General features: G+C 53.3%; 10 protein-coding genes across 11 annotated transcripts; 6 read left to right on the top strand and 4 right to left on the bottom strand.

Moving 5' to 3' along the window:
* Positions 1 to 213: 213 nt before the first annotated feature.
* On the bottom strand, positions 214 to 1517 carry CKM354_000764000 (uncharacterized protein; the record flags this gene model as incomplete). The annotated part of the gene is made up of 3 exons (XM_044802995.1): positions 214 to 596; positions 652 to 1082; positions 1132 to 1517. 3 exons carry the CDS (start codon positions 1515 to 1517, stop codon positions 214 to 216), a joined length of 1200 nt encoding a protein of 399 aa, XP_044658930.1.
* A 653-nt stretch (positions 1518 to 2170) lies between these two features.
* Positions 2171 to 3058, bottom strand: CKM354_000763900 (uncharacterized protein; the record flags this gene model as incomplete). Of its 2 annotated transcripts, none has more annotated exons than XM_044802993.1 (1): positions 2171 to 3058. In XM_044802993.1, the coding sequence occupies one exon, from the start codon at positions 3056 to 3058 to the stop codon at positions 2171 to 2173; it is 888 nt and encodes a 295-aa protein (XP_044658928.1). The 2 variants fall into 2 exon arrangements, with proteins under 2 accessions (XP_044658928.1, XP_044658929.1); XM_044802994.1 differs by having other exon boundaries at positions 2171 to 2881.
* Positions 3059 to 4031: 973 nt separating this feature from the next.
* CKM354_000763800 (uncharacterized protein) lies at positions 4032 to 8726 on the top strand (the record flags this gene model as incomplete). The annotated part of the gene is made up of 2 exons (XM_044802992.1): positions 4032 to 4349; positions 4479 to 8726. 2 exons carry the CDS (start codon positions 4032 to 4034, stop codon positions 8724 to 8726), a joined length of 4566 nt encoding a protein of 1521 aa, XP_044658927.1.
* An 807-nt stretch (positions 8727 to 9533) lies between these two features.
* Positions 9534 to 10505, top strand: CKM354_000763700 (uncharacterized protein; the record flags this gene model as incomplete). Its single annotated transcript, XM_044802991.1, has 1 exon — positions 9534 to 10505. One exon carries the CDS (start codon positions 9534 to 9536, stop codon positions 10503 to 10505), a length of 972 nt encoding a protein of 323 aa, XP_044658926.1.
* Positions 10506 to 11252: 747 nt separating this feature from the next.
* On the top strand, positions 11253 to 12676 carry CKM354_000763600 (bifunctional chorismate synthase/riboflavin reductase; the record flags this gene model as incomplete). Its single annotated transcript, XM_044802990.1, has 2 exons — positions 11253 to 12041; positions 12143 to 12676. 2 exons carry the CDS (start codon positions 11253 to 11255, stop codon positions 12674 to 12676), a joined length of 1323 nt encoding a protein of 440 aa, XP_044658925.1.
* Positions 12677 to 12863: 187 nt separating this feature from the next.
* On the bottom strand, positions 12864 to 13355 carry CKM354_000763500 (uncharacterized protein; the record flags this gene model as incomplete). The annotated part of the gene is made up of 1 exon (XM_044802989.1): positions 12864 to 13355. The coding sequence occupies one exon, from the start codon at positions 13353 to 13355 to the stop codon at positions 12864 to 12866; it is 492 nt and encodes a 163-aa protein (XP_044658924.1).
* A 268-nt stretch (positions 13356 to 13623) lies between these two features.
* CKM354_000763400 (uncharacterized protein) lies at positions 13624 to 15762 on the bottom strand (the record flags this gene model as incomplete). The annotated part of the gene is made up of 7 exons (XM_044802988.1): positions 13624 to 14010; positions 14059 to 14425; positions 14477 to 14561; positions 14614 to 15087; positions 15140 to 15163; positions 15240 to 15636; positions 15691 to 15762. The coding sequence occupies 7 exons, from the start codon at positions 15760 to 15762 to the stop codon at positions 13624 to 13626; spliced, it is 1806 nt and encodes a 601-aa protein (XP_044658923.1).
* An 831-nt stretch (positions 15763 to 16593) lies between these two features.
* Positions 16594 to 19962, top strand: CKM354_000763300 (uncharacterized protein; the record flags this gene model as incomplete). Its single annotated transcript, XM_044802987.1, has 2 exons — positions 16594 to 17473; positions 17525 to 19962. The coding sequence occupies 2 exons, from the start codon at positions 16594 to 16596 to the stop codon at positions 19960 to 19962; spliced, it is 3318 nt and encodes a 1105-aa protein (XP_044658922.1).
* A 379-nt stretch (positions 19963 to 20341) lies between these two features.
* Positions 20342 to 23241, top strand: CKM354_000763200 (uncharacterized protein; the record flags this gene model as incomplete). The annotated part of the gene is made up of 3 exons (XM_044802986.1): positions 20342 to 20601; positions 20661 to 20754; positions 20800 to 23241. 3 exons carry the CDS (start codon positions 20342 to 20344, stop codon positions 23239 to 23241), a joined length of 2796 nt encoding a protein of 931 aa, XP_044658921.1.
* Positions 23242 to 23927: 686 nt separating this feature from the next.
* Positions 23928 to 25635, top strand: CKM354_000763100 (uncharacterized protein; the record flags this gene model as incomplete). The annotated part of the gene is made up of 2 exons (XM_044802985.1): positions 23928 to 24982; positions 25032 to 25635. The coding sequence occupies 2 exons, from the start codon at positions 23928 to 23930 to the stop codon at positions 25633 to 25635; spliced, it is 1659 nt and encodes a 552-aa protein (XP_044658920.1).
* Between the last annotated feature and the right edge of the window lie 312 nt (positions 25636 to 25947).

Below are 25947 nucleotides of genomic sequence, written 5' to 3'. Positions count from 1 at the left end.
TCAAAAGCACTGATGTCAAGCAAGTAACTTACACGACAGAAAAGGTCGACTGGCAGATCCATGCCGACAAGGACGTATTCATTGGGGACAATGGCGGAACCAGTTCACCTTCTGGTAACATTCCCAGCGGTAACAGTAATTACTACGTTGTTGAGTAGCTTGTGTAAACCTCTAGACAAAGAATATTATAGTCGAATCAGCTTAAGATGAATCCTACGACTCAAAAGCGGCCTCCGCCTCCTCAACCAACTCATCCCTCTTTGCTCTCCTGTTCGACAGACTATATCTCCCCACAGCATTCGATGTCGGACTACTGAACCAGAGCGCATTGCCGGGTCGATAATTGACGGCAATGTTCAGATATGGCGGGATCGAGCCCACAAGACCTGGAATTTGGAACTGCTGGAAGCCACCTGGGAAGTCCACATACGTGTACGTCAGGGTCTTGTCGTCGAAACCTGCGAGGCGATTGTTTGAGGCGAAGTAGGACATCCAGACGCGTCCGTCCGAGGCTGGACCTGTGTTTACGGAGCCGAAGGCGGGGTCTTGGTTTGTGCGGTAGAGTTCGATTTTGTGGGAGCGCATGTTGATTCGACCTGGAGAGAGAATTGGTCAGCTGTGTTGGTGTTGGGAAGATTGAGTGAGGCGAACCCATTCCGTTGCCTGTGAGAAGAGTGAAGTACACCCAGCCATTCTTCTCTGCTCGAACGACTGAAGGTGTCATGAGAGGGACTGGAAGGGGGTATTCACGAAAGTGTTTGGTTCTCTTGTTGAACGTGAAGATTTTGTTTCCGATTACTTCGCAGCCGTAGACGAGGCCATCAGAGGCAACGAAGACTCCTAATGGGAGGGACAGTGGTGTTGGGATCGTGTATTGTTGAGTGAAGCGCTGCTGGCTGTAATCAAAGTACTGGAGCACGTTGCCGGTGGTTTGGGTGACCCACATGCCTTGGGCATCGGTGTAGATGTCGTTGAATGGGAAGAGGTTGCCTAGGACGTTTGGTGGATTCTGAAAGATGCGGATTCGCTTGTCACGCGTGCGGAGTTGGACGAGTTGGTTGCGGACGCCGTTGCTGGCGTAGCTGGAGATCGTTAATTTCACAGATGAGTACTCAATGTACTGAAACATACATGTTGCCATCAGCTCCCTCACGGATGGCACACGAGAAAGCTGTGCGGTCGCCCACAGGCTTGGGAACTGTGATGGGAAGTGTGGTATTGCTTGCTCCAGTGGTAAATGGGATCTCGTATTCCGTGACTGCTCCGTTTGCGGGATTGATGCTGAATAGTTGATCGATGAACTGCTGTTCGCCGTAGAGAAGGCGATCGACGGGATTGTAAGCCATGTCGCATGGGCCAGATAGCGCGGTCTTCATCTGGTAGAATGTGAATCTGCCATCTGTCGTTTGGCGAGCCTGTACGCCAGGCTTTCCTTCTGCTTCGTAGACAAGATGGTCGTTGCCATCGATGGCGAGAGCACGTGCTGCGAGTAGCACGACTGCCAATCTGCACAGCATGCTGAAAGTGGTTGAGATGGCCAACAACAGGCGGTTTGCGAAAGCAATGAGCGGGACGGGACTTCAGAAGAAGTCGTTATAGCCCGCTTTATGGTGCTGGTGTGACAAGCGGTACGAGGGATGGTGTATTTGCGGCTCTTCCATCATTGTGGCTGTTTCCGGCGCCAGCTCACAGTAGCGTGACTTGAGGATCTAGACTTCGTTATATAGATGTTAGACGAATGCACGCCTTTGGCCAGTATACGATGTGATGGTCGTCTATTCGTACTTTCGAATCTCAACACGATTGTGAAAGTTCTACAACGGTTCTTATGCCGTCTCCAGCACTTTGTGTTCGCTCGATCTCACCGTCTACCACAGTAGTTGCCCGTGAGAATATAGTTGAAGGTCAATCGGTGGCTTTGTCTAGAACGCCACAGATGGATCTGCGAGCCGGCATCAATCTTAAATGGCTAGCGGTGGCTTCTTTGCAGCACAAGATAGCTTAAACCCCGCTACAGACACCTCCTCCCTGGAAGCAGCCGACGGCCAAGCAGCTTTCCAAATAAACAAGCAGGCAAAGTCGGCGAACGGAATCTCATCAGTGGCTTCTATCGATGTTGCCCAGGATCGAGACCTTGGCTGTAAGATCTGATGCACACGTGTATGGCGGTTCATATCGCTGGCCATACTCCATGCAAAGTATTTCGCACCCCAGGTAGTTTGAGATCATTTGGACTTGCGTGCCTGGTCATATTCCAACCATCGATGAGGTAGCCTTCAATTCTCCATCGCGCCCACCAAGCGTGCATGATCTTGTAGAGATCGAGTTTACCAGGGCCTGGTTCCCGTCCTTCATGCTTGTTGTACATCATCTGTAGCAAAGGCAGAGTTGACAGTGTTTCTCCAACGCGTTCGGCAAAAGGGCTTCGAGGTAAGCGGTATTGAGTCGCGAGCTCTGGAGCCATACCTGTGAAGGGAAAAGAAGTATTGACGAACTTGAGCCAGCTCTCGAGATTTGCAGAAGAGCGTCCAAGGCTTCCATCTGGCGGCCGGGAGATATAAATGGTGAGCGCGCAGGTGGAAGTGCCATTCTCTTGTACCACGAATTCATTCAGCCTCAAAGCTGGAAGAGTTGCGAGGAAAGTCTGAATGTGGGAAAAGTCCAATTTCTCGACCTGAGTAACAATGTCAATGGAAGCAAGAGGCAAGAAACGCGATACCTCCGCGCGCAAGACCTTATTGACCTGCGCAATGGGCGCCTTGCTGAATAGGCGATATGGAAGTTCGCCATTGCCAGGCAACAGGTAAGCTTTCGGCCTCTCAGTGACATTCCTTTTTGGGTCTTGCAGACGCCAGGTACCCTGGGCAGCATCCCAGTACATGTCCTGATTCCATGACTCGTCCTTGGCCGTAGCACGTCCGATGAGGGTTGGTGTGCCCTTCAGTGGAATTCGGACCGGAACACGTTCGAGGAAAACATAGTGCAGGATGTGGTCCCGCAGCTCAGTCGGCAACGCTAAGAGTGACGCCCTTGCATCTGCTGTCGTGCCTACTTCCATGATAGGGTCGAGCACTTGCTTGAGGCGCCCGCTATGCCTTTTCTGTGGGGAATCAGTCCATCTGTCCAGCTGTGAAGCTTCCCAGCTGTTTCAATACTGGAAACCAGGTCAGACATTGAGGTGCACGCCAAAGGTCATGCGGAGATCCACGGCTTCTGCTCATGAAGCGAGCGAGAAATGTGCACGGCCTCTGCATGCTCGGTCGGTAGAGCTGATCTACAGGTCGATCTCTCCGTGACGTGGCAGTGAAATGAATGGATTGGGCTTCGCCATGGCGTTGTAGCTAGGCATGAGCTGGAGGGAGTGAAGGAGAGAGATGAGAAACTTACGGTGAGGCGGCGGAGGTGTGCAAGGCAGCGGAGCACAGCCGGCCACCGCTGTGCATCGAATATGCAAGGCACCGCGAGATGTGAGCTGGCTGGCGAGGGGCAGCAGTCGGGGAGATCTGGGCGCGATGATGTTCGACTGGGATGGATATTTATATAGCGGGGAGATTGAGTTCGTGATCCCAGCTGCAGCACTTTCCGCCCAGCCAGGGTGCTCCCCGTCCATCACCACCACACGCGCCTGTGAAACCGGGTTCTGCGAACGTGCGACGCTTCGAGGGGCCCAACGACACGCGCGCTGGCACTCGCGAGTGGACTGCGGCCTGAGGGAGCGGGCGTGCGCGCGACGTCGACGGCGCCGGCGGACAGCGAGCCAGCCAGCGGACGTGCAGTCCGTCCTTCAAAGAGGAGTCGCGTGCCTTCGCCCTCAGCCCTCGTCATTGCCTCGCCGCTGCCGCCAGTTCGCGGCTGAACGACTGCACATCACCGCCGTGCGTACGGGGCGCGATATCATGAGCGGCGTCCGCCTGTACCACCAGCCCACCACCTCTCCCTCCTCCGCTCCGCCCTTCACCGCCCGCCTTCTCATGTCGTTCCCGCCCGCCCCGTCCTCTGCCCTCCGCCGACGGTAGTGGGCCCCGACCACCATGCCCCCACCCCTGTCGCCCAATGGCACACCCTCGCACTCCAGCAGACCGTCGACCTCGCACCGCGTCAACACCAGCGTCGCTCAGGCAAGATCACACGCGACACCCAAACAGTCGAGTGTAGGCGGGAGCGGAGTGCTGCGAAGTGCCAAAGTCAGGGGCAGCTCGGACAAGGAAAATGGCGACAAGACTGCTCCCACCCGCTCCACTCGGAGAGGGAGTAGTGCTGCACATGCGCTGGCAATGCGCGACAAGCTGCCCAGCAAGGATGGGACAGCACAACGGACCGCCAAGGAAGTCGAGGGTTTGAAGGACTATGTACGTGCCACCAGCACATTGGTCAGGACGTGAGGTCGAGCAAGAGACCATGTCTCAGCCATCCGTCTTGCCTTTCGCTGCACTTCAGCTGTGCATGAACACGATGATCAACTTACTAACATGTTGCAGCAACTGGGCCAATGCCTCGGCCGAGGCGCCTTTGGAAGTGTGTATGCCGCCCTCAACTGGTCGACAGGAGAAACGGTCGCCATCAAGCAGGTTCGCCTGTCTGATATGCCCAAGGCCGAGTTGAATGTCATCATGCAAGAAATCGATCTGCTCAAGAACCTCAATCATCCGAACATTGTCAAGTATCATGGTTTTGTCAAGTCAACCGACTCTCTCTACATCATTCTGGAATACTGCGAACAGGGCAGTCTGCACAGCATTTGCAAGAACTTTGGAAAATTTCCGGAGAACCTGGTGGCTTTGTACATTTCTCAGGTGCTGCAAGGGCTTTTGTTTCTCCACGAACAGGGTGTTATCCACCGCGATATCAAAGGTGCCAACATCCTGACCACCAAGGAGGGCTTGATCAAATTGGCCGACTTTGGTGTTGCCACAAAGCAGTCCGGTCTAGCCGAGGGCAGCGTGGTAGGGACACCATATTGGATGGCCCCCGAAGTCATCGAGCTATCCGGCGCCACCACTGCGAGCGACATCTGGAGTCTTGGCTGCACTGTGATTGAGCTTCTCGATGGCAAGCCACCCTACTCCAAATTCGCGCCCATGCCCGCCCTGTTCCGCATCGTCAACGATGATCATCCTCCCCTTCCAGAAGGCGCCAGCCCGCTTGTGCGAGACTTCCTGATGCAATGCTTTCAAAAGGATCCCAACCTCCGCGTTTCTGCCAAAAAGCTACTCAAGCACCCTTGGATTGTGTCAGCGAAGAAAGGGAACAAGGCCAAGCCGACAGAGTACACCGAAGCTGTCAAGAGTGTGCAAGAATGGAACGAGGCGTTGAAGGCCAGTCCACCCCCTTCGCAATCGAACGGGAGCAGTCGACGCCCCTCCAGTAAAGTAGCTTCGAGACCTACTTCACGAAGCTCTGCGAAGCCTGGCGTCGCTGGCACGAAAGTCAAGACTGAATCGAAACCTGCATTTCGACTTGCTTCGCGCAAGTCTCAAGGACCAGATGCCTTTCAATCATCCTCCGATGAGGCGCACAGCGACAACTGGGAAGATGATTTTGCATCGCTGACAACAGGAATTGCTGGCCTTCAACTGCCAGCACATCTCAAGCCACAGGATGCTGGCCTGTTTAGCTCTGAAAAGCTTAAACAGTACGCTCATGCTGAAAGTATTCCAGAAACGGATGGCAAGGTTGAAGAGTGGGACGGTGAGTTCCAGGGCGAGCTGACTGTACGCTCGTCATTGCAGCTTGCCGACGGGGGTGCCCTTGAGACCGTGCGCCCATACTATCCGCCTCGCGCGACTTCGGAAGAAATCAGGAACCACCCGCCACCGGCTCTGGCTCCGAAGCGAAGTGGAGCCAGCAGCAAGCATGAACGCAAGCCGAGCAAGGACTCGCAACCGAGAACGCAAATACTCAAGCCAACTTCAAGGACTAGTGCGATCCCCAAGCCCCGAGCAACACCGACGAAGCATATCGTGAAGCCTCATCAGCCCGCATCCGCCAATAAGGACCGCTTTCGAGAAGAGGAAGAAGAGGATTACTCCGACCTGGTACCGAATGATGAGGATGCTTTTCTCCAGAAACTTGCAGGATTTTCGCCCAGTCGTAAATACAACCCTCGGGATCTCAACGTAAAGACCAAACTCAATGGTAGCATGCGAAGGCGAAGGACACATACCCCCACGCAGCTTGTCCACGATGCTGCCGCCATGCGACGCAATCGTTCGAGTCTCGAAATTCAGAAGTATGCCGAGGACGACGGCGATGAAGACTTTGACACCGATCTGGTATTTGACGAACAGCCAATCAGCCTTCAGGGTGCCAAAGAGTTGGGTCACATTCGTCGCTCCAGCCCAAAGTCCTCGGACAGCAGCGAAGCCAGTGGCACACTGAAACTGACGAACTCAGTGACATGGGGCGACGACGACGATGATGAGGACGAGGAAGACCCGTTCAAGGCCTTGGAAGAGGAACTTGACGAAGTTGACCTCGAATCCAACGTCGCTCGCGATAAACATGCTCGTCTTTGTGCTGTTGTCGAGAGTCTGGTTTCCGATCTAAAAGCCGGACAGCCTGAGGACGTACTGGCTGAGATAGTGGATCAGCTGGTGGTCATTTTGGCCGAGAGTCCTGATGTCAAGAACGTGATTGTCAGCAGTCACGGTATGCTGCCGATACTGGAGATCTTGTCAGAGACCACGCGATCCTTCATCATTCTCCGCCTTCTGAGGATCGTGAACGTCATCCTTTCTGACAACAATGAAGTTCAGGAGAACCTGTGCTTCGTGGGCGGCATTCCCATAATCTCATCGTTCGCTTCCAAGAAGTACGCCACAGAAATCCGGCTGGAGGCGGCCAACTTCGTGCGAATGATGTATCAGAACACAGGTCTCACACTGCAGATGTTCATCTCGTGCGGTGGATTGAATGTGCTGGTAGAGTTCTTGGAAGAAGACTATGATAGCGAAGCTGGTCGCGAGCTGGTTCTCGTTGGCGTCAATGGCATCTGGTCTGTCTTCGAGCTTCAAGGACCGACACCCAAAAACGACTTTTGCCGCATTCTCTCACGAAGCGCTGTGCTCTACCCTTTGTCACTGGTCCTCAATCGGGTGTTGGACGAAGACGATCGAGAGCTTGCAGAGATTGTGGAGTCTCGAGTGGTGAACATTTTTTTGCTGTTCAGTCAAGCAGAAAACCATGTCAAAGAGCTCATTGCTGATCGCATGGTACTGAAGAGGGTACTCAAGGACCTACGACGAATGCGGCCTGGCAACCAGGTTGTGATGCTCAAATTCATCAAGAATCTGAGTATGCTTTCGACGACCTTGGACGCGTTGCAGAACAGCAATGCGATTGAGGTCCTCACCGACTTGCTAGGCTCGAGTATGCCATCCCATAGCAAGTCAGCGTCCAATGCGCAACATTTCCGCGACATCTCGAATCAGATCCTGGCGACGATGTACAATCTTTGTCGACTCAGCACTGGAAGACAGGAAGATGCTGCTCTCTCTGGTATTGTTCCTCTGCTGCAGAGGATTGTCAAAACCGAACGGCCTCTCAAAGAGTTTGCTCTGCCCGTCATCTGCGACATGGCACACTCGGGCAAGGTCGGCCGCAAGATCTTATGGCAGAACAAGGGTCTGCAGTTCTACGTGTCATTGCTCGCCGACCAATATTGGGCAGTCACAGCACTGGATGCCATATTTATATGGCTGCAAGAAGAGACTGCCAAAGTGGAGGAGCATCTTCTCGAGCCATCATTCAGGTTTGACGAGGCGCTCGTGCAATGCTTTAACGAGAGCAAGGCAGACGCCTTTGAAAATCTACTCGAGCCTTTGCAGAAGCTACTCCGCCTGAGTCCTGCTATCGCTGCCAGCTTGGCCAATCGAACGCTATTTGAAAGAGCAGCAGTCAAAATGCACGCGAAGAAGGCATTAGTCAGACTCAATCTGTTGCGTGTCATACGCAGCATATGCGACGCCTGTGAAGGCCAAGGCATGATCGAACACGGCACGATGGGAGAAGGTGGCTCTCTATTACGGCGATACAGCCTGTTTGACTCTGTGAAGGAGCTCGCTCGCCATGACCCGGCTATCCTAGTACGCGAGATGGCAAACGATCTTGTGAAGAGCAGCGAGCTTGCAGACAGCAGACCCGTACCGACCCCTGCAAGGCCTGGTACTGGATACGGCATGTCACGTCGCAGTTCGAGCGGCATGAGTATGATGACGCCTCCCACGCCCCTAGTATCGCAGAGTCCGTCGGGCAGCTTCGCAAATCCACTCAGCGCAGGCCCCTCGCTGGGGAACAGGGGAAGCTACTTCGACCTCATACCGCCGACACTGGATCGAAGACAAAGCGCCATCAATGTCACCAGACCGATGAGCCGGGATAGCAGTACCGGCTCATCTTCTTCGCTAGCCTCGCTCAACGCATTGGCGTCGATGCCTATTGGCTCCTCTGCTTCAAGAAGCTCTAGTCGAGTCCCACCTCTCCATCGCGAGCGAAGTAATATCGGGAATCATCAGCGGCCTGCGAGTCGGAGCAGTCGAATGAGCTTAATGCCCGACAATGACAGATTACTTTCACCTGGACGAGCAGGAAGTGGGGAACAACACCTTACCCCAACACATCTGCCGCCTAGCGCAGGTACTCGCACTGCTCTTTCCGCGCAGCAAAGAGCAGAGAGGAGAAGAGGAACGGGCAATGGAAGCACTGATCTTGGCGCTCGGGCACGATAGTGGATGTCTCCGCTGCCACCAAGTACGCCCGAAGAAAGTCAACGCGACTTGGACGCTCTTCAAATGAGCTGACCACTTGCAACACCCGTGAGCTCGCGATTGCGCAGCCACACAGCTTTTCGTATGTCACATATTGTTTTGAACCCAGCGCGGCGTTCCCGGACGGACGGCAGGCTTCCTGGAGAACATGCCAGGATAAGTCGTTATTGGTTGCTTGTTCGATGGGAAATACAAAAAGATTGCAAAGAATTGTACGTTACAAGGCAACAGAACGGCCGGCCGGATATATTTTGCACGAACAGACTGGACCGAAGAATGCATGCATAGCTGGGGCGTTCTCCTGTAAGGCCACAATAATGCCTTTTTGTCCCTTTGAGTAAAATGTCAGTTGAAGCTCGATCTGCAAGTATTACTTAGTCGTAGTATATCAAAATCTCAAGTGATGAGAGATGGTTGAAGTGATGGGTGCTTTCCTTCTGTGAGGTCTGTATTGGTTGACGCCCATGCTACACCTGGCCGCGGAGTAAGGATCTGAGAAGGTGCATGTCATGCTTTGTGTCCGAGGGAGCAAGTCTTTGTTGGGAGACACAATTCAATTGTGCATCTTATGTACTTTCTTTGTGTCGCGACACGTCTGCCACAATTCCCCGTAGGGGTGCGTATAAGTGTCGTGTGAATTGCTCTGCTATTGTGAAACAAACCACTCTTTCCCACAGATTTCGACGCAGGCAGGACCAGCTGAACAATTCTCGACACCAAAAACCACAACCACAGACTCCACCAATACGAAGTTTCTCAACCTACAAGATGAGCCACGAGACAGTGTTCCGAGGCGCTGAAGTTGGGTACCCGGAAGTTGTCAGTCAGGTGCCAGACATGAACCCCGAGGAACTCTACAGACCAACCATGGTGAGTATCACGATCAAAGACGGTACCAGGTCTGAGACCTTCCACGTACCACGAGAACTCATTTGCTCGCGCTCAGACTACTTCCGGGCCACCTTCATGGGCCGCTTCAGCGAGAGTTGGTCTCTCGCTACCACGTTGGACGAGACTTCAACCTGGACCTTCAAGACCTTCGTCAACTGGCTGTACACTTCACGACTTGCTCTACCTCAGGCACCCACCGACCTGCTCGGCGAGGCCGGAGATGCAAAGGATCCTACGACTTGGCCTATGCAGACTCTGTTCGATCTATACGCTTTCGCAGACAGGTTTGACACCCGTCTGCTGCGTCGACTGGTTATCGAACAGGTCATCTTTAGCATCGCCTCCGGTGCGGGATATCCTTCCATGCAAGAAATTGCTTGGCTCTACGAGACGCTTCCTCGCTCGTCCCCTCTCATTCGCTTCATCTGTTACAATACAGCTACTGTACTCAACAGCGAAGAGCTCGTAGACTTCCGAAAGCAGATTCTGGCTGAACTCGGTGATGTCGAGGTCGCTTCCGAGTTCAACTCCGATCTCCTGGCCATGGATGAAGCTTCCAAAGATCGATGTCTGGAATGCAAACGCCTTCGCCAGCTCAGTGATGATGAAAGACTGAGACGTAAGTGCGATGTGCATCGCTTGCCGCCTTATACGGTGGAGTGGAGGCATCCTGAGCATAAATGGTGTTTCTGGCATGAGCACGAGAAAGACGAGAATGAATGGGAGGAGAAGCTCGTTTGCGCGTACAGAGCTCAAAATTACGAGGAGAGAATAAGACTTTCAGAGCTGAGTAAGGGCAATCTCTGCAGTCAGAGAAAAGGTATGTGGAGTTTGGCCATGTTCGCATAGGTCTGCGACTGTGATTGATTATTGCCATGACGGGGTAGTTTTGCGCAAGTTTGCAGTCTTGGTGGACAGGTATAAATGATATAATATTTTTCTCTCCCAATTCAATTCCCGTTTCATCGTCTCGTCTTTGCCCTTTTTGCCTGGTATTGACTTATGAGTGGTGCTGATTACCACGTAAACCTTTGGAAAGATCTCGACAGCAGGCGCAATTCGAGCGTGCAGCATCCCGGGACAGATGAAGAACTCTGTTCGCGAAGGTGATGCGGGCTGAAAAGCGACTGGGTATTCTTTTGATGGCGCATCGGCTCAAGCGTATCGGTAATGTCGCGTGAAAAGTGTGCAAGCACCTGCCAAGCTTGTTCGAGAGCGACGACGGAAGCTGGAAGCTGCAGGAAGGTGAATCACGAAGCACGGGCCGCTCGAGTCCATTCACCATTCATGAACATTCACTAGCGCTAGACCAACTTTGGCCAATAATAGAGCTTCAGCCGAGCCATCATTCACCACATTCTCAGGGGGTTCCACTAGCGCTAGCTGGCTCTCGTCCAATCGGAGCGATCTTGCTAGATCGGGCGACTGCAAATGAAATTTTGACTGCCCGCCTCATGAAATCATCGTCCGGCCTCTCAAAAAAGTTTGGGTACGTCAATGGCAAGACGACTCATCGTGCGGGCTCGTTTCACGTACAAAGACCATTCCACCTAAACTACCACTTTCCTTCACGAGCACCAGAAGCATTCAGCAACAATGTCAACCTTCGGCGATTACTTCCGCGTCACAACCTATGGAGAGTCCCACGGCAAGTCGGTGGGATGCATTGTCGACGGTGTCCCGCCTGGACTGGAGCTCAGCGAGAAGGATATCCAACCACAGATGACACGCCGAAGACCTGGACAATCCGCTCTTACCACGCCTCGCGATGAGAAAGACTTGGTGGAGATCCAGAGTGGGACAGAGTTTGGTGTTACGCTGGGGACACCCATTGGCATGCGTGTCATGAACCAAGACCAGAGGCCGAAAGATTATGGAAAAGACGGAGCGACGTTCAATGGACAAGTGGCTGGCGCGAAGCCCCAGAGACCTATGGATGATTTCCCCAGACCCTCACATGCGGATTGGACGTATCTGGAGAAGTATGGTGTGAAGGCTTCATCTGGTGGTGGGCGAAGCTCTGCTCGTGAGACCATTGGACGTGTGGCTGCTGCGGGCGTGGCAGAGAAATATCTGAAGGTTGCACATGGGGTGGAGATTGTGGCTTTCACGAACAGTGTTGGGCCCGAACATCTCTTCCCTTCGACGAGAACGCATCCTAGTCCTTCGACGAACCCGGAGTTCTTGAAGTTGATCGAGGGCGTGACGAGGGAGCAGGTTGACTCTTTCTTGCCGGTGCGATGTCCGAATGGAGAAGCTGCGAAGCGGATGGAAGAGCTTATTGGGGAATACCGAGACAAGCATGATAGTATCGGCGGCACAGTCACATGTGTGATACGGAATTGTCCTTCTGGGCTGGGTGAGCCGTGCTTTGATAAGTTGGAGGTAAGTCTTTCTACTCGCATCACTTCGGACTTCTTGGCTGTTCAGAGTCCACACGCATTGCGCCTCTACGGTCAACATACAGTGTCGCTAACGGGACACAGGCCAAACTAGCACATGCAATGCTGAGCATACCAGCCACAAAGAGCTTTGAGATCGGCTCAGGACTTGGTGGTTGCGAAATGCCAGGCTCAATTCACAACGATCCTTTCGTCAAAGCTCCCGCTATCCCTCCTTCAGCAAGCGGAGCAGCACAAAACCCCGGCTCCCGACCCAGACTTACCACCAAGACCAACAACTCTGGTGGTGTTCAAGGCGGCATCTCAAACGGCATGCCCATATTCTTTACAGTGGGTTTCAAGCCACCTGCTACAATCGGACAAGCACAGCAGACAACCACGTACGATGAAGAGGAAGGCGTGTTGGAAGCGAAGGGTAGACACGATCCTTGCGTTATTCCTCGTGCCGTGCCTATTGTGGAGTCGATGGCAGCCCTGGTTATTATGGACGCCATCTTGGCGCAAAGCGCAAGGCAAAGCGCACGAAGTTTACTACCTGTGGTAAACAACAAGTTGATTGTACCGATTTCGGAGCAACAGAATAACTTGACGTCGCCTGCCAATGGGCATGCGAAGTGATCTAGAATAGATCTAGCTATGAGACTCTGGCTGCGCACGAGCTTCTTAAACTCGAGTTTTATCACAGGCCGCTTGCAAAGTCGATTCTCGGGCGCTTCATTGGATGCTACGCTCCGAACCGCACGATATGTTCTACCACTCTATAGTCTAAGAAATGACTGCAACGATAATGCCACAACGAACACAATTAAACGCTCAATGCTAGTCCTGGACTCCCTCTCATTCCCTCCGTATGAAAGCATTCCCATCTGTCATCCTCAACTCTCCTCCAATTCACCTCGTTCACAGCTCCGAGGACCACGTCTCCCATTCCCAACACTTCCATCTCCATCCACACCGTTGCCGCACCGTGCACTTCATCCAAGTCTACATTCGAATGTGTGATTTCGAATCGTACGTTTGGCATTTGTGCTGCTCGTGCTTTCCAGAGTTTGAGTTGTTCCGACCAAGTCACGCCTTGTGGCTGTGTATCCATGGAGCCGGTCCAGTCAGAGGAGATGCAGGAGGCTAGTTCACGGACATCCGGGCGCTGGAGAGAGAAGTCTTTCGTGTTGATTATTGTTGGGAAAGCGCATGAGAGGCGATTTAGACGTGAAGCTGTAGATTCTCCTGGCACATTGTTGTTTTGTTTTGATTCGGGGGAGAATGCCATTGTTTGGAGAGGACCATGAAAGGCCATGACTGGTTCTGTGTGACGGAGTTGAGCATACGCAAGGGTATGGATCCTACCCAATCCTCTTCCACGGCTGAACGCTTGAGGAATCAGCTTTTGGGGGCGGCCATTTGCGGGAAGCTGGAACCATACCACTCATAGATGGCCGCTCTTGGCGTTTGCCAGGTGGGACTACTTGCTAGTGAGACTGACTGTACGGTGTGTGGCATGTATTGTTGTATATGCAGGTGTGGTCGCATGTACGTGACATGATTCGAGGCAATTAACCTGGCTCTCACTTTGACCTCACCTCCACTTCTCCAAGCTCCTCGCCTCCATCGTGACTAGGTTGTCTTGATCGTCGAGGCAACGGAAGTTCTTGCAGAGGAATGTTGACATAGGGAGGCGCTGGTCGAATGTTGCCTTTTCTGTCCTTTCTGGTATCTCTTTCCGTCGATCGTCGTTGAACTTCTGGCACGAAGTAGTGGGAGCACATCGCACCCAGGATCATGCATATTGCGAACGACAGCAAGAGCCAGCGAATCGCCGATGAGTTGGGTTTGCCGACTGATGGGACGTGCAGAATGACAATCTGTACCAGCACGGCACCGATCTTGCCGATTGCTGCAGCGATGCCGTAGAATGTGCAGCGATACCTCGTTGGGAAGACTTCAGCTGGTATCTGGGCTCATGTCAGCTTGGATCCGATCTTGGGGTACAGCGGACTCACGATGAACGTCAGAGTATTGGGGCCGAAGCTGAAGAGGAAGGAGATGATCACCCAGAACATGATCAAGACGACATGGAGCCCGCCTTGATGGAACAGTGCCTTGAAGCTGGCAAAGGCTGCCAGTAACACGACAGCAAGTAGGCAGAAGGTGATTGTCAGCATGTGCTTTCGGTTGAAGCGGTTGATCGTGGCGATGATTAGGAAGGATCCGAGGAGTGATGCAATCGAGACAGTGTGGATGGCTCGAAGCATGTTGCTCTCGAGCACAGTGCCGACCAAGGTATCTGCGATGGTGCCATTTGAGTAAGTCCCGTTAATGATTTCCACGCCGTCTATGGTAGCGTTTACAATTCCGGAAGTCTCCAGCCTGCAAGTAATTAGGTCTTGATATCGACATGGCAATACGCTGCTAACTTACCAATACGGCACGTCAGGTGGAAAGGTCAGATCTTGCGAGGTCCAGAGCTTGGCCAGCGTAGATGGATTGTTGAAGCCAAGGCCATCTGCGAACGCTTGGTCAGATTTGAGTGCGCCGATGTGGATTGATTGACTCACAGAACGCGAAGTCCAGAAGCAGCCAGCACATGGAGGTGCCGAAAAGATCGATCCAATGTCCTTGATGATACAAGAAGTCCCATATTTCACTGAACTTGAACTGGTTGATAGGCGCCTCTTCTCCCAGGCTACGAACATCAGCAGACGACACAGAAGCGTCCGAGGATCGCAACACGCCATTTTCGTCGTTTGGTGCAATGTTCTTACGCACTTCGTAGGTGAAGCGGCCACTTTCTGGCATGAATAGTCGGAATCCGAGCGCCAGAAGTGTAGGGAAAGCACCAATGCCGACAACGTATCGCCATAGTTTGTCGATCTCAACTTTCGAGCTGCCGAAAGCACGAAGGGCTGTCAAGCCTGCTCCGTAGGCGCACAGCTGCCCGAGGGGCTGCATTAGGAATACCGCTGCAATCATACGGCCTCTGGACTCAGTCGAGGACCATTCGGCTGCGATGCATGCACTGAGTGGGTATTCTGAAGCGAAGTCAGTTGAAAGCAGGGAAATAGTACATGAGCCATCACTCACCTGCTCCGATTCCGAGACCCATGACTGGAAGTTGTTGATCAAAAGTTAGCATATGTGCAGAACGAGGTGGCGGAACACTGTTCAACACAGGCAAACTCACTAGTTCGCCAGAAGATAATCCAAGCATCAATGTTCCAAGTGTGGTTGCCATTGTCGTCTGAGAAGCCGTTCGAACATTGCAATAGTCCGACAGTGCTAATGATCACAATGATAAGCTCGATTCCATAGAGCGATCGCCGTCCGTATTTGTCTGCGAAGTAGCCAAAGACGAACTGCCCTACAGCAGAAGCTGAGAGTGTGGTCAGGTTGAAGGCGAGAGCCTTGTCGTGTTTCGTGCCATCCCAATACACATAAGCTAGCGCCGGAAGAATGACATTCGAGGCGAACAAGTTGTAGGAATCTGTGAAGAAGCCCGATGCTGCGACAATGTAGACCAGCCAGTTGAAACCCGAATCGTCGACGTTCTGGAGGAAGTTCTTGCGCGCCCTTGCCGAGTTCTAGTCGGTCGTTAGTATGTCGCGCCGGATGCTGTATTCTGGAGTGCAACTTGCAGTTCCGAAGCCGGCTCCCAGGGCTTCGGGATCTTTGTCGGGCCAGAAGAACGAGCTCCCGGTGTTGCCCATCGTGTATTCACGCGGTGTCGGTGTACTTTCCTCGCATGGCTGTCCGATTGCCGCGTTCGCGCCTGCTCATGGAGGACAATCTGTGGGACATGGAGAAGTCACACTGCAAAGGTAGAGTAGAGTCGTGGCGCTTTGGGCCAGCCCACGCATTCGGCTCCGACCATGCTCCAGGTGGTGTGGCTCGGCGGCAGTGCTGCGGGAAGTCGAGGCTCTCTTTCCAGCCAAATCAATTCGTCTACTCACCGGTCGAAGGAGTGAAAGGATTGCAGAGTGCGCCACCAGGACATGTCGAACCTGTCGTGATGCCAGATTGCCGCACGTGGGAGCTGTTCTTGATGTGGCGGCACTTCTCACGAGGTGCGGCCCCAAAGCATGCCCATCCGCCAGACACCAACGCGCTCCTCAACGACGCGCCTCGGTTAGGCAGCTAGCGGGAAGGTGCGCTGCGCGTAAGTTATTCGTGTCGCGTGCGCCAAACTCCTGTCGTGTTGCCCACCGCGTGCGGAGAATCTGCCCCCGAGGCGCTCGCAATCAGCTCGACTTCTCGCCAAGCTCCGCCATCCTCACTGCCGGCCTGCAAGACTACCAAGCCTTTTGTCGCCTGGCTATCGCCATGACGCCTCTGCTCTGCTCTGCTCCAGCACTGTCCTCTGCATCCACCTGCCCCCGTCGGCATCTCGGAGTCACGAGGGCCGCCTGGACGCCACTTCGATCTTGAGCATGTCAGCACCTCTGATCGCATCGAGACAACACCACACTCTCTTCCCGTCGCCCCAAGTCTGACCTGAGAAGCCTCTTGGGCCGCCGTCCGAAGCTTTCATGTAACAGTCTATGGACCCTCGAGCCGTGAGCATCGGCAGCCATCACCATGCTCGCCGCCACGACTCACACACCTCTCACCGTCACTCGCGTGCGGAGACCCAACATGTCTCTCTCCGAGGCAAAGTCGCCATCGAGATGGAGCGACACGACACTGTCTATGCCACCCAGCTAGTAGCCACATCCCGCGAGTGTGCTTGGCAAGATGATTCAGGAACCACCGTGCTACGCCACATTTTCAAAGAGTCCATGAACAGGTATCACCCGTGGAGGCACGTAGGACAGCATAGTCCCCGCACCGTGGCCTTCGACCACAGTGAGATGCTAGGTTGTGAGGCTCATTGCTGCATTTCGACTCATCAGCCTCACCTCAAGGCTATGCCGACCTATGTCTTCTCCGAACCAGACGATTACGCATCATTCCAGAGCCTACTACGAGGGACGCAATTCCTGCGTGACTACGATACCTCATCGATCAAATGCAAAGCAGCCGAAGTGCAGGCCAGCAAGAACCATTGTGTTAAATCGTGGCAGTCATTTGAGGACCCTTCGCAGCGAAGCTTGAGCATCCCGCTCACAGTCAGATCACAGAAAGGCTTCAAGCTGAAGCATGTTGAAGTGTCTATCCGCTGGTTGAACTGGGAAAAGCAAGATGCCAAAGCCATCAAGCTTGACCTTCGGCAAAACAAGAAGCGGAGTTCGGTCACTGGATCTGCTAGTTCTACCGCTCCACGACGCTCGACTATGGGGTTCTCGCGAGGATACTCCTGGAGCAAACAGACGTCCGCTGCTCAGCCCACAATTCAGAGTCAAGAACAAGATGATGGCCTCGCTCCCTCTGAGATCGCACAGAGGTGGCAATCATTCGTGATTGAGTTCTCAGACAAGAAGAGTGAGCATCATTCAACCTCGATTGCCATCGACCATTCCTGACATTCTGCAGCTCGAGATGACTTCTACGACGACCATTGCAATTTTCCGCGAGGTGGTAGTCTCGATGCTAGAGCCAGTTCGCTGCTCTCGTCTGCTTCCAGCATTGAGCCTGAACTCAGTGAGCTGTCTTTGCCATCGCCTGCAATTTCTGTTCCCTCCTTTACATTCAGTGGACATACCCCAAGCACTATGGCACAACTTCCGACTCCTCAAATCAGCGCGTACTCGCCGAAAAGCAAAGCCTGGAACAGCGAAATGCTGCCACTACTCCCTAGCCCTGTGGCGCACGACTATCTGCGCGTTGGTGGGCCAAAATCGATTCCCCGCGTGATCACGACTTCATTGAACTCTCCCGACCCGGCAGCTCTCTTTCACAGAAAGTTGTCGAGGACGGACGAATTCCGAATCTTGCGGATAGCGAGAGGTCGAGGAACTTCGCTCTGCTGTTTTCTGGATCACTACACCTTAGCTTCCCCGCCAAAGTACGAAGCAATGTCATACTGTTGGGGCGTGCAACAAGCTTCGAGAACGATCACGAGCGGTGATTTGGAAGGCTTCCCGATATCTGAGCATTTGTGGCGAGCTCTTAACAGGCTGCGGATGTCACATCAGGATCGATTGATATGGATCGATGCACTGTGCATTAATCAACTTGATGTCGATGAGCGCAACCAGCAGATTGCGCTGATGCGACGAATCTATTCTACGGCACTCAGGACTGTCATATGGATCGGGGATCTGCAGCCAGAACGTCCCACATGCTCGCGCGGCTTTGCCGACGAGGGCGACTCCGAGTTGACTCTGTGTGTCCATCCTGGACTTGCAGAGATCGAGCATGAGAATGCTGTCGAGGACTTGCGTCTGGATCTACAGCACCTGCAAGAGCACAGCGACACAGACGAAGGCGCTGATGTATGGTGGCGAAGGTTATGGTGTGCACAGGAAGTTCATTTCTCGAAGCGTCCGCCTTCTGTCTACATTGGGCCCCATGCGGTCAAGTGGGCGCATTTCTGCGCGCTGTTTGATAGTGCCAGCCACGCGCTCGCGCCATTTCTCAGCCTTCAGCACACTGTCCCGGACTCTTTTAGCCGATTGGTATCGATGACTGGTGCTTTGCACTGTTCGGATCCTCGAGATCGTGTATTTGCATTACTGGGCATGGCACAACGAGCTGCACAAGCACTTCGACCGGACTATCGCAAAAGTATTATCAGTATCATTGAAGATGCCTGCTTGTATCTCATTCAGGAATCTGGCACTGTCGACGTTCTCCTGGACGAACGCCTCGTGCGGTCGGTATACGGCAGGGAGGAATTGCACGATGTTATCCCGACATGGATTCCAGATCTGACCTGTCTACTTGGTACAGGACCCATGCTTGGTGTGCACAAGAACAATGCAGGGCTACTGCATGACGAGCCTCCGCAACTCCCTGTTGTGGGGTTGTCAGAACCTCAAGTCCCGCTCTTCTCCGTCGATGCAGAGTACGATCTGCCTAGGACGTTGAACTGTCGCGGCGTTTACTTCGACACTATCGAGAGGCGAACGACTGTTGCAGACATTCCACTGTACGAGCAGTCTCCCGATGGATCGCTGATATACAATTCTTTAAAAGAACGAGGCCACATCATTGACGAGATACTAAACAAATTGAAGTACGACTTCAGCGAGCACAAACGAAAGAGCAAGCACGGGCTGGACGTCAACCCAAGCGTCGGACGTCTCATGTTGGACTACCTTCTCGAGGGTCGACGAAGCTATGTCGAAGATCTTGAACGCAGAACCAGGCCACCAGAACGTGATGTTGTGACCTCCTACGAGCGCCAAGAAGACGATGATCTCGCTTACCTACAACACGAAAGCAGGCATCGCGATGTCAGCAGAGATATCGAGTACGTTCGAGAGCGCTGGAGGTTGAAGATCTTGCGCGCAGAGGCGAATGAGCGCTTCGTGCCAGACCGTATTGCACCAGCACTGGCCAGTGGGAACGTCAAAATCGAGCAGGACTTCCTTGTTGCCCGTGACCTGGGTAATCTGTTCGCATATGCGCGGCGAACAAGAAACAGATATTATTTGAATACCGCCAACTTCGAAGCGCCGATGCGACGTGACGTAGTGAATTGTGCTAGCATCGCGGAAGTGAAACGGCTCCGCACGCAGTATGATTCTCAGGCGCAGGATTTAGAGCTTCATCAGTACAATGCGAAGTGTCGAGAGCGGGACTTCTTTAAAACGAAGATGGGATTCTTGGGCCTGGGCCCTTCTTGTTTACAAGAAGGCGATGAGATTGTAATTCTGTTGGGTGCGAGTCGGCCGTTTATCCTCAGGAAGGATCTGGTGTCGGGATCGCATTACACTTTTGTAGGAGAGGCGGTTGTGCCTAGTATTATGTCGGGGAAGTGGACGAGGTTGGAGAAGGAGTCGTGGACGGATTTTAGAATCAAGTGAATACTTTTCGTCGTGAAGAACGTACGAGCCCTTGCGAATGGTAATTGTCGTGATCCTGGTTCGATGGACATGCAGTCGAGTTGAGTGAATTCATGCACTGCACTGGCCGAGATCGCGATTGCCAAGTCGCGTGCAGCAACTTCCATGATTGCGGCGCGTCCTCCTGTTTCGTTCCTGCTGCAGTACTGCATCCCGTTCATGCCTTCGATACGCAAGGCAGCTGTGAAGGAACGACGACGACGATGTTGCCGTGAAGAGATGCGATGCAGATGTCACTGACGCCGTCTCGGAGCTTGATCGCGCATCCCTGCTCCACGTCTTGACGTCGACGCACGCGACCACCACCACCAGCAACCATCCTCCCGTCAGGACCGAGGACATGAGCTCGCCGCAATGGCTCACCCAAGTCGTGCCGGCACGTCTGTCCTTCCTGGCCATCTACAATCCTTCCCTCGGCCTTACCGATGACACCTTCAAGGACCAGGCCGTCTTTTACTTCTCGCGCAAGGCCCACGACGCACGACTTGCCGTAAAGAAGAATGGGCGCAGCGACGCTGCTGGCGGCGATGCCATTCGCGAGGAAGAGAATGAGAAGCTGCGGCAGATTGGTTTGGCACAAGGCATGATCGATTTTGCACGGTACGTGGAGATGGGGCTACCACCACACATGGCGCAGGAGTGACTGAGCGGGCAGATAGGAGTTTCTCGGACAGAGAAGCTGTGGATTCCATCGATACGGAGAAATCGCGCATCGTGCTGCACGAGTTGGAGGCGGGGTGGTGGGTGCTGGCGGTAGGTCACATTTGGAGCAGATCCGGCGTCCGCTAATCAGGACAGTCCATTGATCTCACGAGATTACCTGGCGTACCTTCGACTTCTGCCGATACGGGCAAGAAAAGCTCTACGAAGGCCGAGCCCAAAGTCAACGTCGAGTACTCGGCCCGTGAGGTCAGTCCACCAGCATTGCTCATCCAGCAGCTCATTCAAGCGCACCACATCTTCACCCTGCACCACGGTCCTTCTCTCGCCCAGCTATTTGTTCGCATGCAACGCGAGAAATTTTGCAACGCACTGGACCGCTTCTGGACTCGCTTCTGCCGCACATGGGACGTTCTACTCCACGGTAGTCCTGCGACCGACATCTTCACTGGAATAAAGCTCTCCAGCGGAGGCGAGCTTGGAATGGGTGTGGGCGAGGAGGAATGGGGCAGCGGTGAGCGGGATGTGCTCGAAGATCTCGTGCGGCGGACGGAGGGACTAGTCGATGTGGTTGCAGCTCGCTTTGGTGAGCCCGCCCCGCCTAAAGAAACTGCTGCTGTTAGTGAGTCGGAAGCATTACCATGGTTGGGCGGCGGCAACTATCCCATCGCGTCGGACGGCATCATATTTGGAGGTATGGGAGCCATCGCGAAGCCCTCGCTCAGGAACGTGTCGTTGTGGATGCGTCAGATCTATACCTACGGCGACCATGCCTACGGAGTCCGCGACAATCCACTGCGTGAGCGAAGAAGACGCAGGAAGAGGCAGACGCCTGTCCCAGATCTCGGTTCCGATTTTGTCGACCAGTCCGATCCAAAGACAAAGACACCAGATGTCCCAATTAGTACCTCAGCGAAGGACTTTGGACAGCCAAGAGATGTACCGCAGTCTCCTCCTGCAGTAGACGGACCTGGAGATCCATTCGTCGAGGATGATGCATCTAGCGATGTTAAGCGCCCAGGAATTCCCCCACCCATCGTCAGCGCAGCCGAGACTTCGCTCACGCGGGCCACGAGAGACGCTCAGGCCACGACGACGGAAGCATCCTCTAACGATGAGACCACTCTTGGTGTGCCTGATCAGTACATGAAGTATCTCACTTTCGGGATTAGTACACTGGTGAAATCCAATCAGAAGCGACCTGAGCCGCCGAAGAGGACGTCAACTTCAAGTTCGAAGACGTTGACTCAGCAACGACACGCAGCTTCTAGCATGTCCAAGCAGAAAGAGAATATGGAGACTGGTGATAGCACCCTGACATACGTCGAGCCGTCGCCCGACGGCCAGACACTTCGGACAAGAATTGATCTTCAAAAGCGGCTGGAGGAGAAAGGGCACTTTGTCATTGGCTTGCGAGGAGATCTTGAAGAAGTACCGGATGAAGACGATGCGCCTATCGAGGACATCGACGACGAAGACTGTGGCGGATTGCGGAACGTCTTACGGTCTCTCCATGTGCAGCTATCATCGACAGCACTGGCAGACGAAGAGCGGACTTCTTTGCAGCGGAAGTTGTCCGATGCTGGTCTACCTTCCGAGATTGAGGGCTGGGACGACTTCAAACGCCATCGAGTCCTGGTCTACGTTCATCGACCGTTCATGTACTGCTTTCTCTTCCAGCATCGGACGCCTTCGCTGGCGGTCGCCAGCTTTTACAAGGACTTGCATCAAAATCTGCTTCCCATACACAAGCCCCTGCTGTCTTCAACGAGCTACACGAAAGTGGCGCAACGTATTGATGATGCGCAGGCGGCAACATCGGACACGGCCAGCATCATGAGTGGACAGTCGAGCAATGGCCAGGTCGCCCAACCAGCGCCCATCTATGACCTTCTCTACGATCCTGCGCTTCTCACGATACATACGAGTATTCCTAATATTGCTGAGCCCGGAACTCCTGCAGCTGAAGGCATATTAGCTAGCAAGAAGAACACACCAGCGCCGACATGGAACAGGATCGAGACCTTGAGTGTACACAGCCAAGTGCTCAACACCCTTTCTAGTGTCAAGGGCAACTCCCAGGAGTACGAGCGCACCAGCAAAACCAGCCGCGGGTGGTGGGTGGTGTGGATGAAGCTTCCGCCATCGGCAAAGGGCGTTGATGAGGCCGAGCCGGAGGCAGAAGTTCAATCCGATACTGGCAACCCTTCTCCAGAGGCTTCCAAACCAATCGATGACTCCTCTTTCGTCCCGCCAGCACTACCGAAAGAGGACTCTGGAGGGACATTGCTTCCTCCGTCAACCAAACACGCATCCACAGTCTCCCACAGAAAGCCTCCGTCAATGAACCGCATTGCGTTTCTCGTTCGCAAGGCATCGGACACCACTGCTCCAGTAAAGTCCTCAACGAGTAGTCGCGCTGCGAGTAGTATGTGGAGTGCGCTGACTCTTCGACCGACTTCGACGTCCGATGAAAACACAGGCGGTACAGGCGCTGGTTGGGGCCCGTCGGCGCTTGCTGGCGGGATTGGATTCGACCCAAGAAAGTACGTGGAGGGCCTGCTTAGTTTGAACAGATGAGCGCTGTCACTCATGAGAGAAATACGGAGCCGCCTGCAACACACGCATGGCCATGTTGCGCGGAATTAAGAGCAGAGAACTACCTGGACGACAGAAAATGGTCTGTAAAAGATGCACATCACGTCTTACAATGTGAGCAGCGTGCGGCGACAGATAATTTTCAGCATGACATCAGCGCAGTCGTATTATTGAACCTAGAAGAAGCGTTGCACCTACAATTTGCTTTCATTTTCTTTCGTCCGCCGCACGAATTCGTCCGTCCCTGTTTCGCGGCCAAGCGCTTTCCCCTCCTGCAACAAGCCTTGGGCGACGTGTTACACCTCGGAGATACTTCACGATGGAAAGATGACTAACGTTCCGTGCCACGAGCTGAATACTTGCAGCGCGAACTCGTTAGAGCAACAAGAAGGCTGCTGCATCCACTGTGCATTATTCGATGAAACGACCACGCGACGTCAAACTTCAGGGTCCTATGACTGAAACCTCGATTCGTTAAGCTTAGGATCCGTGAGTCAAAAGCTGATGACGACGACAAGGACTTGACCTCTCTCAGGAGATGAGTGGTTCAAGAAGGATCGGAAGGATGACCTAGCTGAGCTTTGCTTCGCGAAAGCCGGAAATATATACCAAATGCCACGCGTCGAGGCAGCAACTTCTCCCTCTCTCGTGCAAACTGAACCACAACCATGTCCATCTACGAAAGTAAAGGTTTCGCAGTCCTATATGCTAGCGTTCCGCCGGCTTTGCTAGCCATTGCGCTGCCGTTTGTCGATTTTGCGAGCCTGGGCCTACGCGGAAAGGCGATTTTCTTGCTGCCTGTGTTGATATATCTGTATGGAGCGTACAAGATCGGAAAGGCGATACTGGCAAATTTGAACAATCCACTTCGACAGCTGCCGACTCCTCCTGGAGATACTTTCTTGCTTGGACATGCGAGATATACGTGGGAAGAACCGAGAGGAAATTGCTTTCTTAGATGGATTGATGAAGTCCCGAATGAGGGACTGATTTATTACGCTGGATTCTTTCGAGCTACTCCGCACGTTGTTGTCACGAGTCCCGATGCGATTCGAGAAGTTCTGGTCACGAGGGCTTATGATTATGTCAAGCCGGATATTGGTCGGAAGTTTTTGGAGCAAACTACTGGACGCGGATTAATTGTTGTTGAAGGAGATGAGCATAAGATGCAAAGAAAAAGTGTTGCGCCTGCGTTTTCTGGGAAACATGTGAGGAATCTTGTACCGGTTTTCTGGAAGAAGGCGAAGGAATTGGCGGACGTGTTGGCGAGTCAGTTGGACGTTGTGAGTGAAGGCGACGATGAACGAAATACAGGTGTGGTGGAGTTGAATATGTGGGCTTCGAGAGCGACGATCGATATCATTTGTGCTGCGACTTTGGGGAGAGAGTTTGATTCGCTGAGGAATTCGGATAATGAGTTGGCATTGCAGTATGGACGAGTCTTCGGCGAAGCTGGGGCGCAGATTTGGATTATTTTTGATCTTTTGGGGGCTCCTCCGCCGTTGCAGATTGCAAGGTGGATGCCGTTTTTCACGAAGTTTCGGAATGCGGCGGAGGGGAGGTATCAGTTGAGGCCGTTGTGTAGGAAGCTGGTAGAGCAGAAGAGGCAAGATATTGACGGCGGTAAGGATTCTCAGGTTGATATTTTGTCGGTGTTGATGCAGTCTGGAGAGTTTACGGACGACGGACTCGTGGATCAGTTGTTGACTTTTCTTGCTGCTGGGTGAGTTCTGATTCACTTGATGGAGGATTCGATCTGACGCTGTGCACAGACACGAGACTACATCTTCTGCGTTTGCCTTCACTTGCTGGCTTCTTGCAAAGAACCCAGGCATTCAACAGCGGCTACGAGACGAGCTCAAAGCCCATTTCGCGGGAGTCGAAGACATTTCCATGACTGCAACAGATCTCGACAACCTGCCATATCTCGACGCTGTCATAAGCGAGCAGCTTCGACTATACCCTTCAGCACCGATTTCGCCCCGCTGGTCGGTCCGCGAGACAAGTATCCTGGGACACTACATACCGAAGGATCAATTCGTTTTGCTCTGTCCATGGGCAATCAATCGAAGCAAGAAACTCTGGGGCGAGGACGCTCAAGAGTTCAGACCTGAGCGGTGGCTCACGAAAGAGGGTTCGGAGAACCTGAAGGACGCAGACCCGATGAGGTTTCTGACATTCTTCTACGGCCCAAGGAGTTGTCCCGGTCAGGCATTCTCTCGACTGGAGCAGAAATGTCTCGTTGCGGCGTTGATCATGAGATTCCAGATCGAAATGGCGGATGGAAAAGAGGAGATCTCACCTCGTGGCTTCATCACGGTCAAGCCGATGGGCAACAATGGCTTGCAATTGAAACTGCGAGAGCTGTCGAAGTAGGTGGTCTTTTTGCTCCAATCTCGCCATGGACGGCCTTGAGAGCGTAGATGGCGGGCAAGATACTTGACTCCACTCCAAGACTCTGGTTGTTCGGACCTACAATGGGTCAAGAGGCGCATGAAGTGTAAAATCTCACTCATACCTATGAAACAAAACAATTCACAAAGATACATTGATCGGCAGCGAGTGTCGTGCGTAAGGAGCAGCTTAATGTTGGAGACGTTGAAACCTTTCCTGAGCTTCTCAAACCCACGCAATGCTTACAAACGCTTGCGTTACCATCTTCCGTGATTCAAGAATCTCAGTCTCTCT

Source organism: Cercospora kikuchii (genome assembly GCF_019650295.1).
Source record: "Cercospora kikuchii DNA, contig_00004, whole genome shotgun sequence".
In the NCBI taxonomy this organism is placed as follows: Eukaryota; Fungi; Ascomycota; class Dothideomycetes; order Mycosphaerellales; family Mycosphaerellaceae; genus Cercospora; species Cercospora kikuchii.
This window is presented reverse-complemented; position numbering and strand designations above follow the sequence as displayed.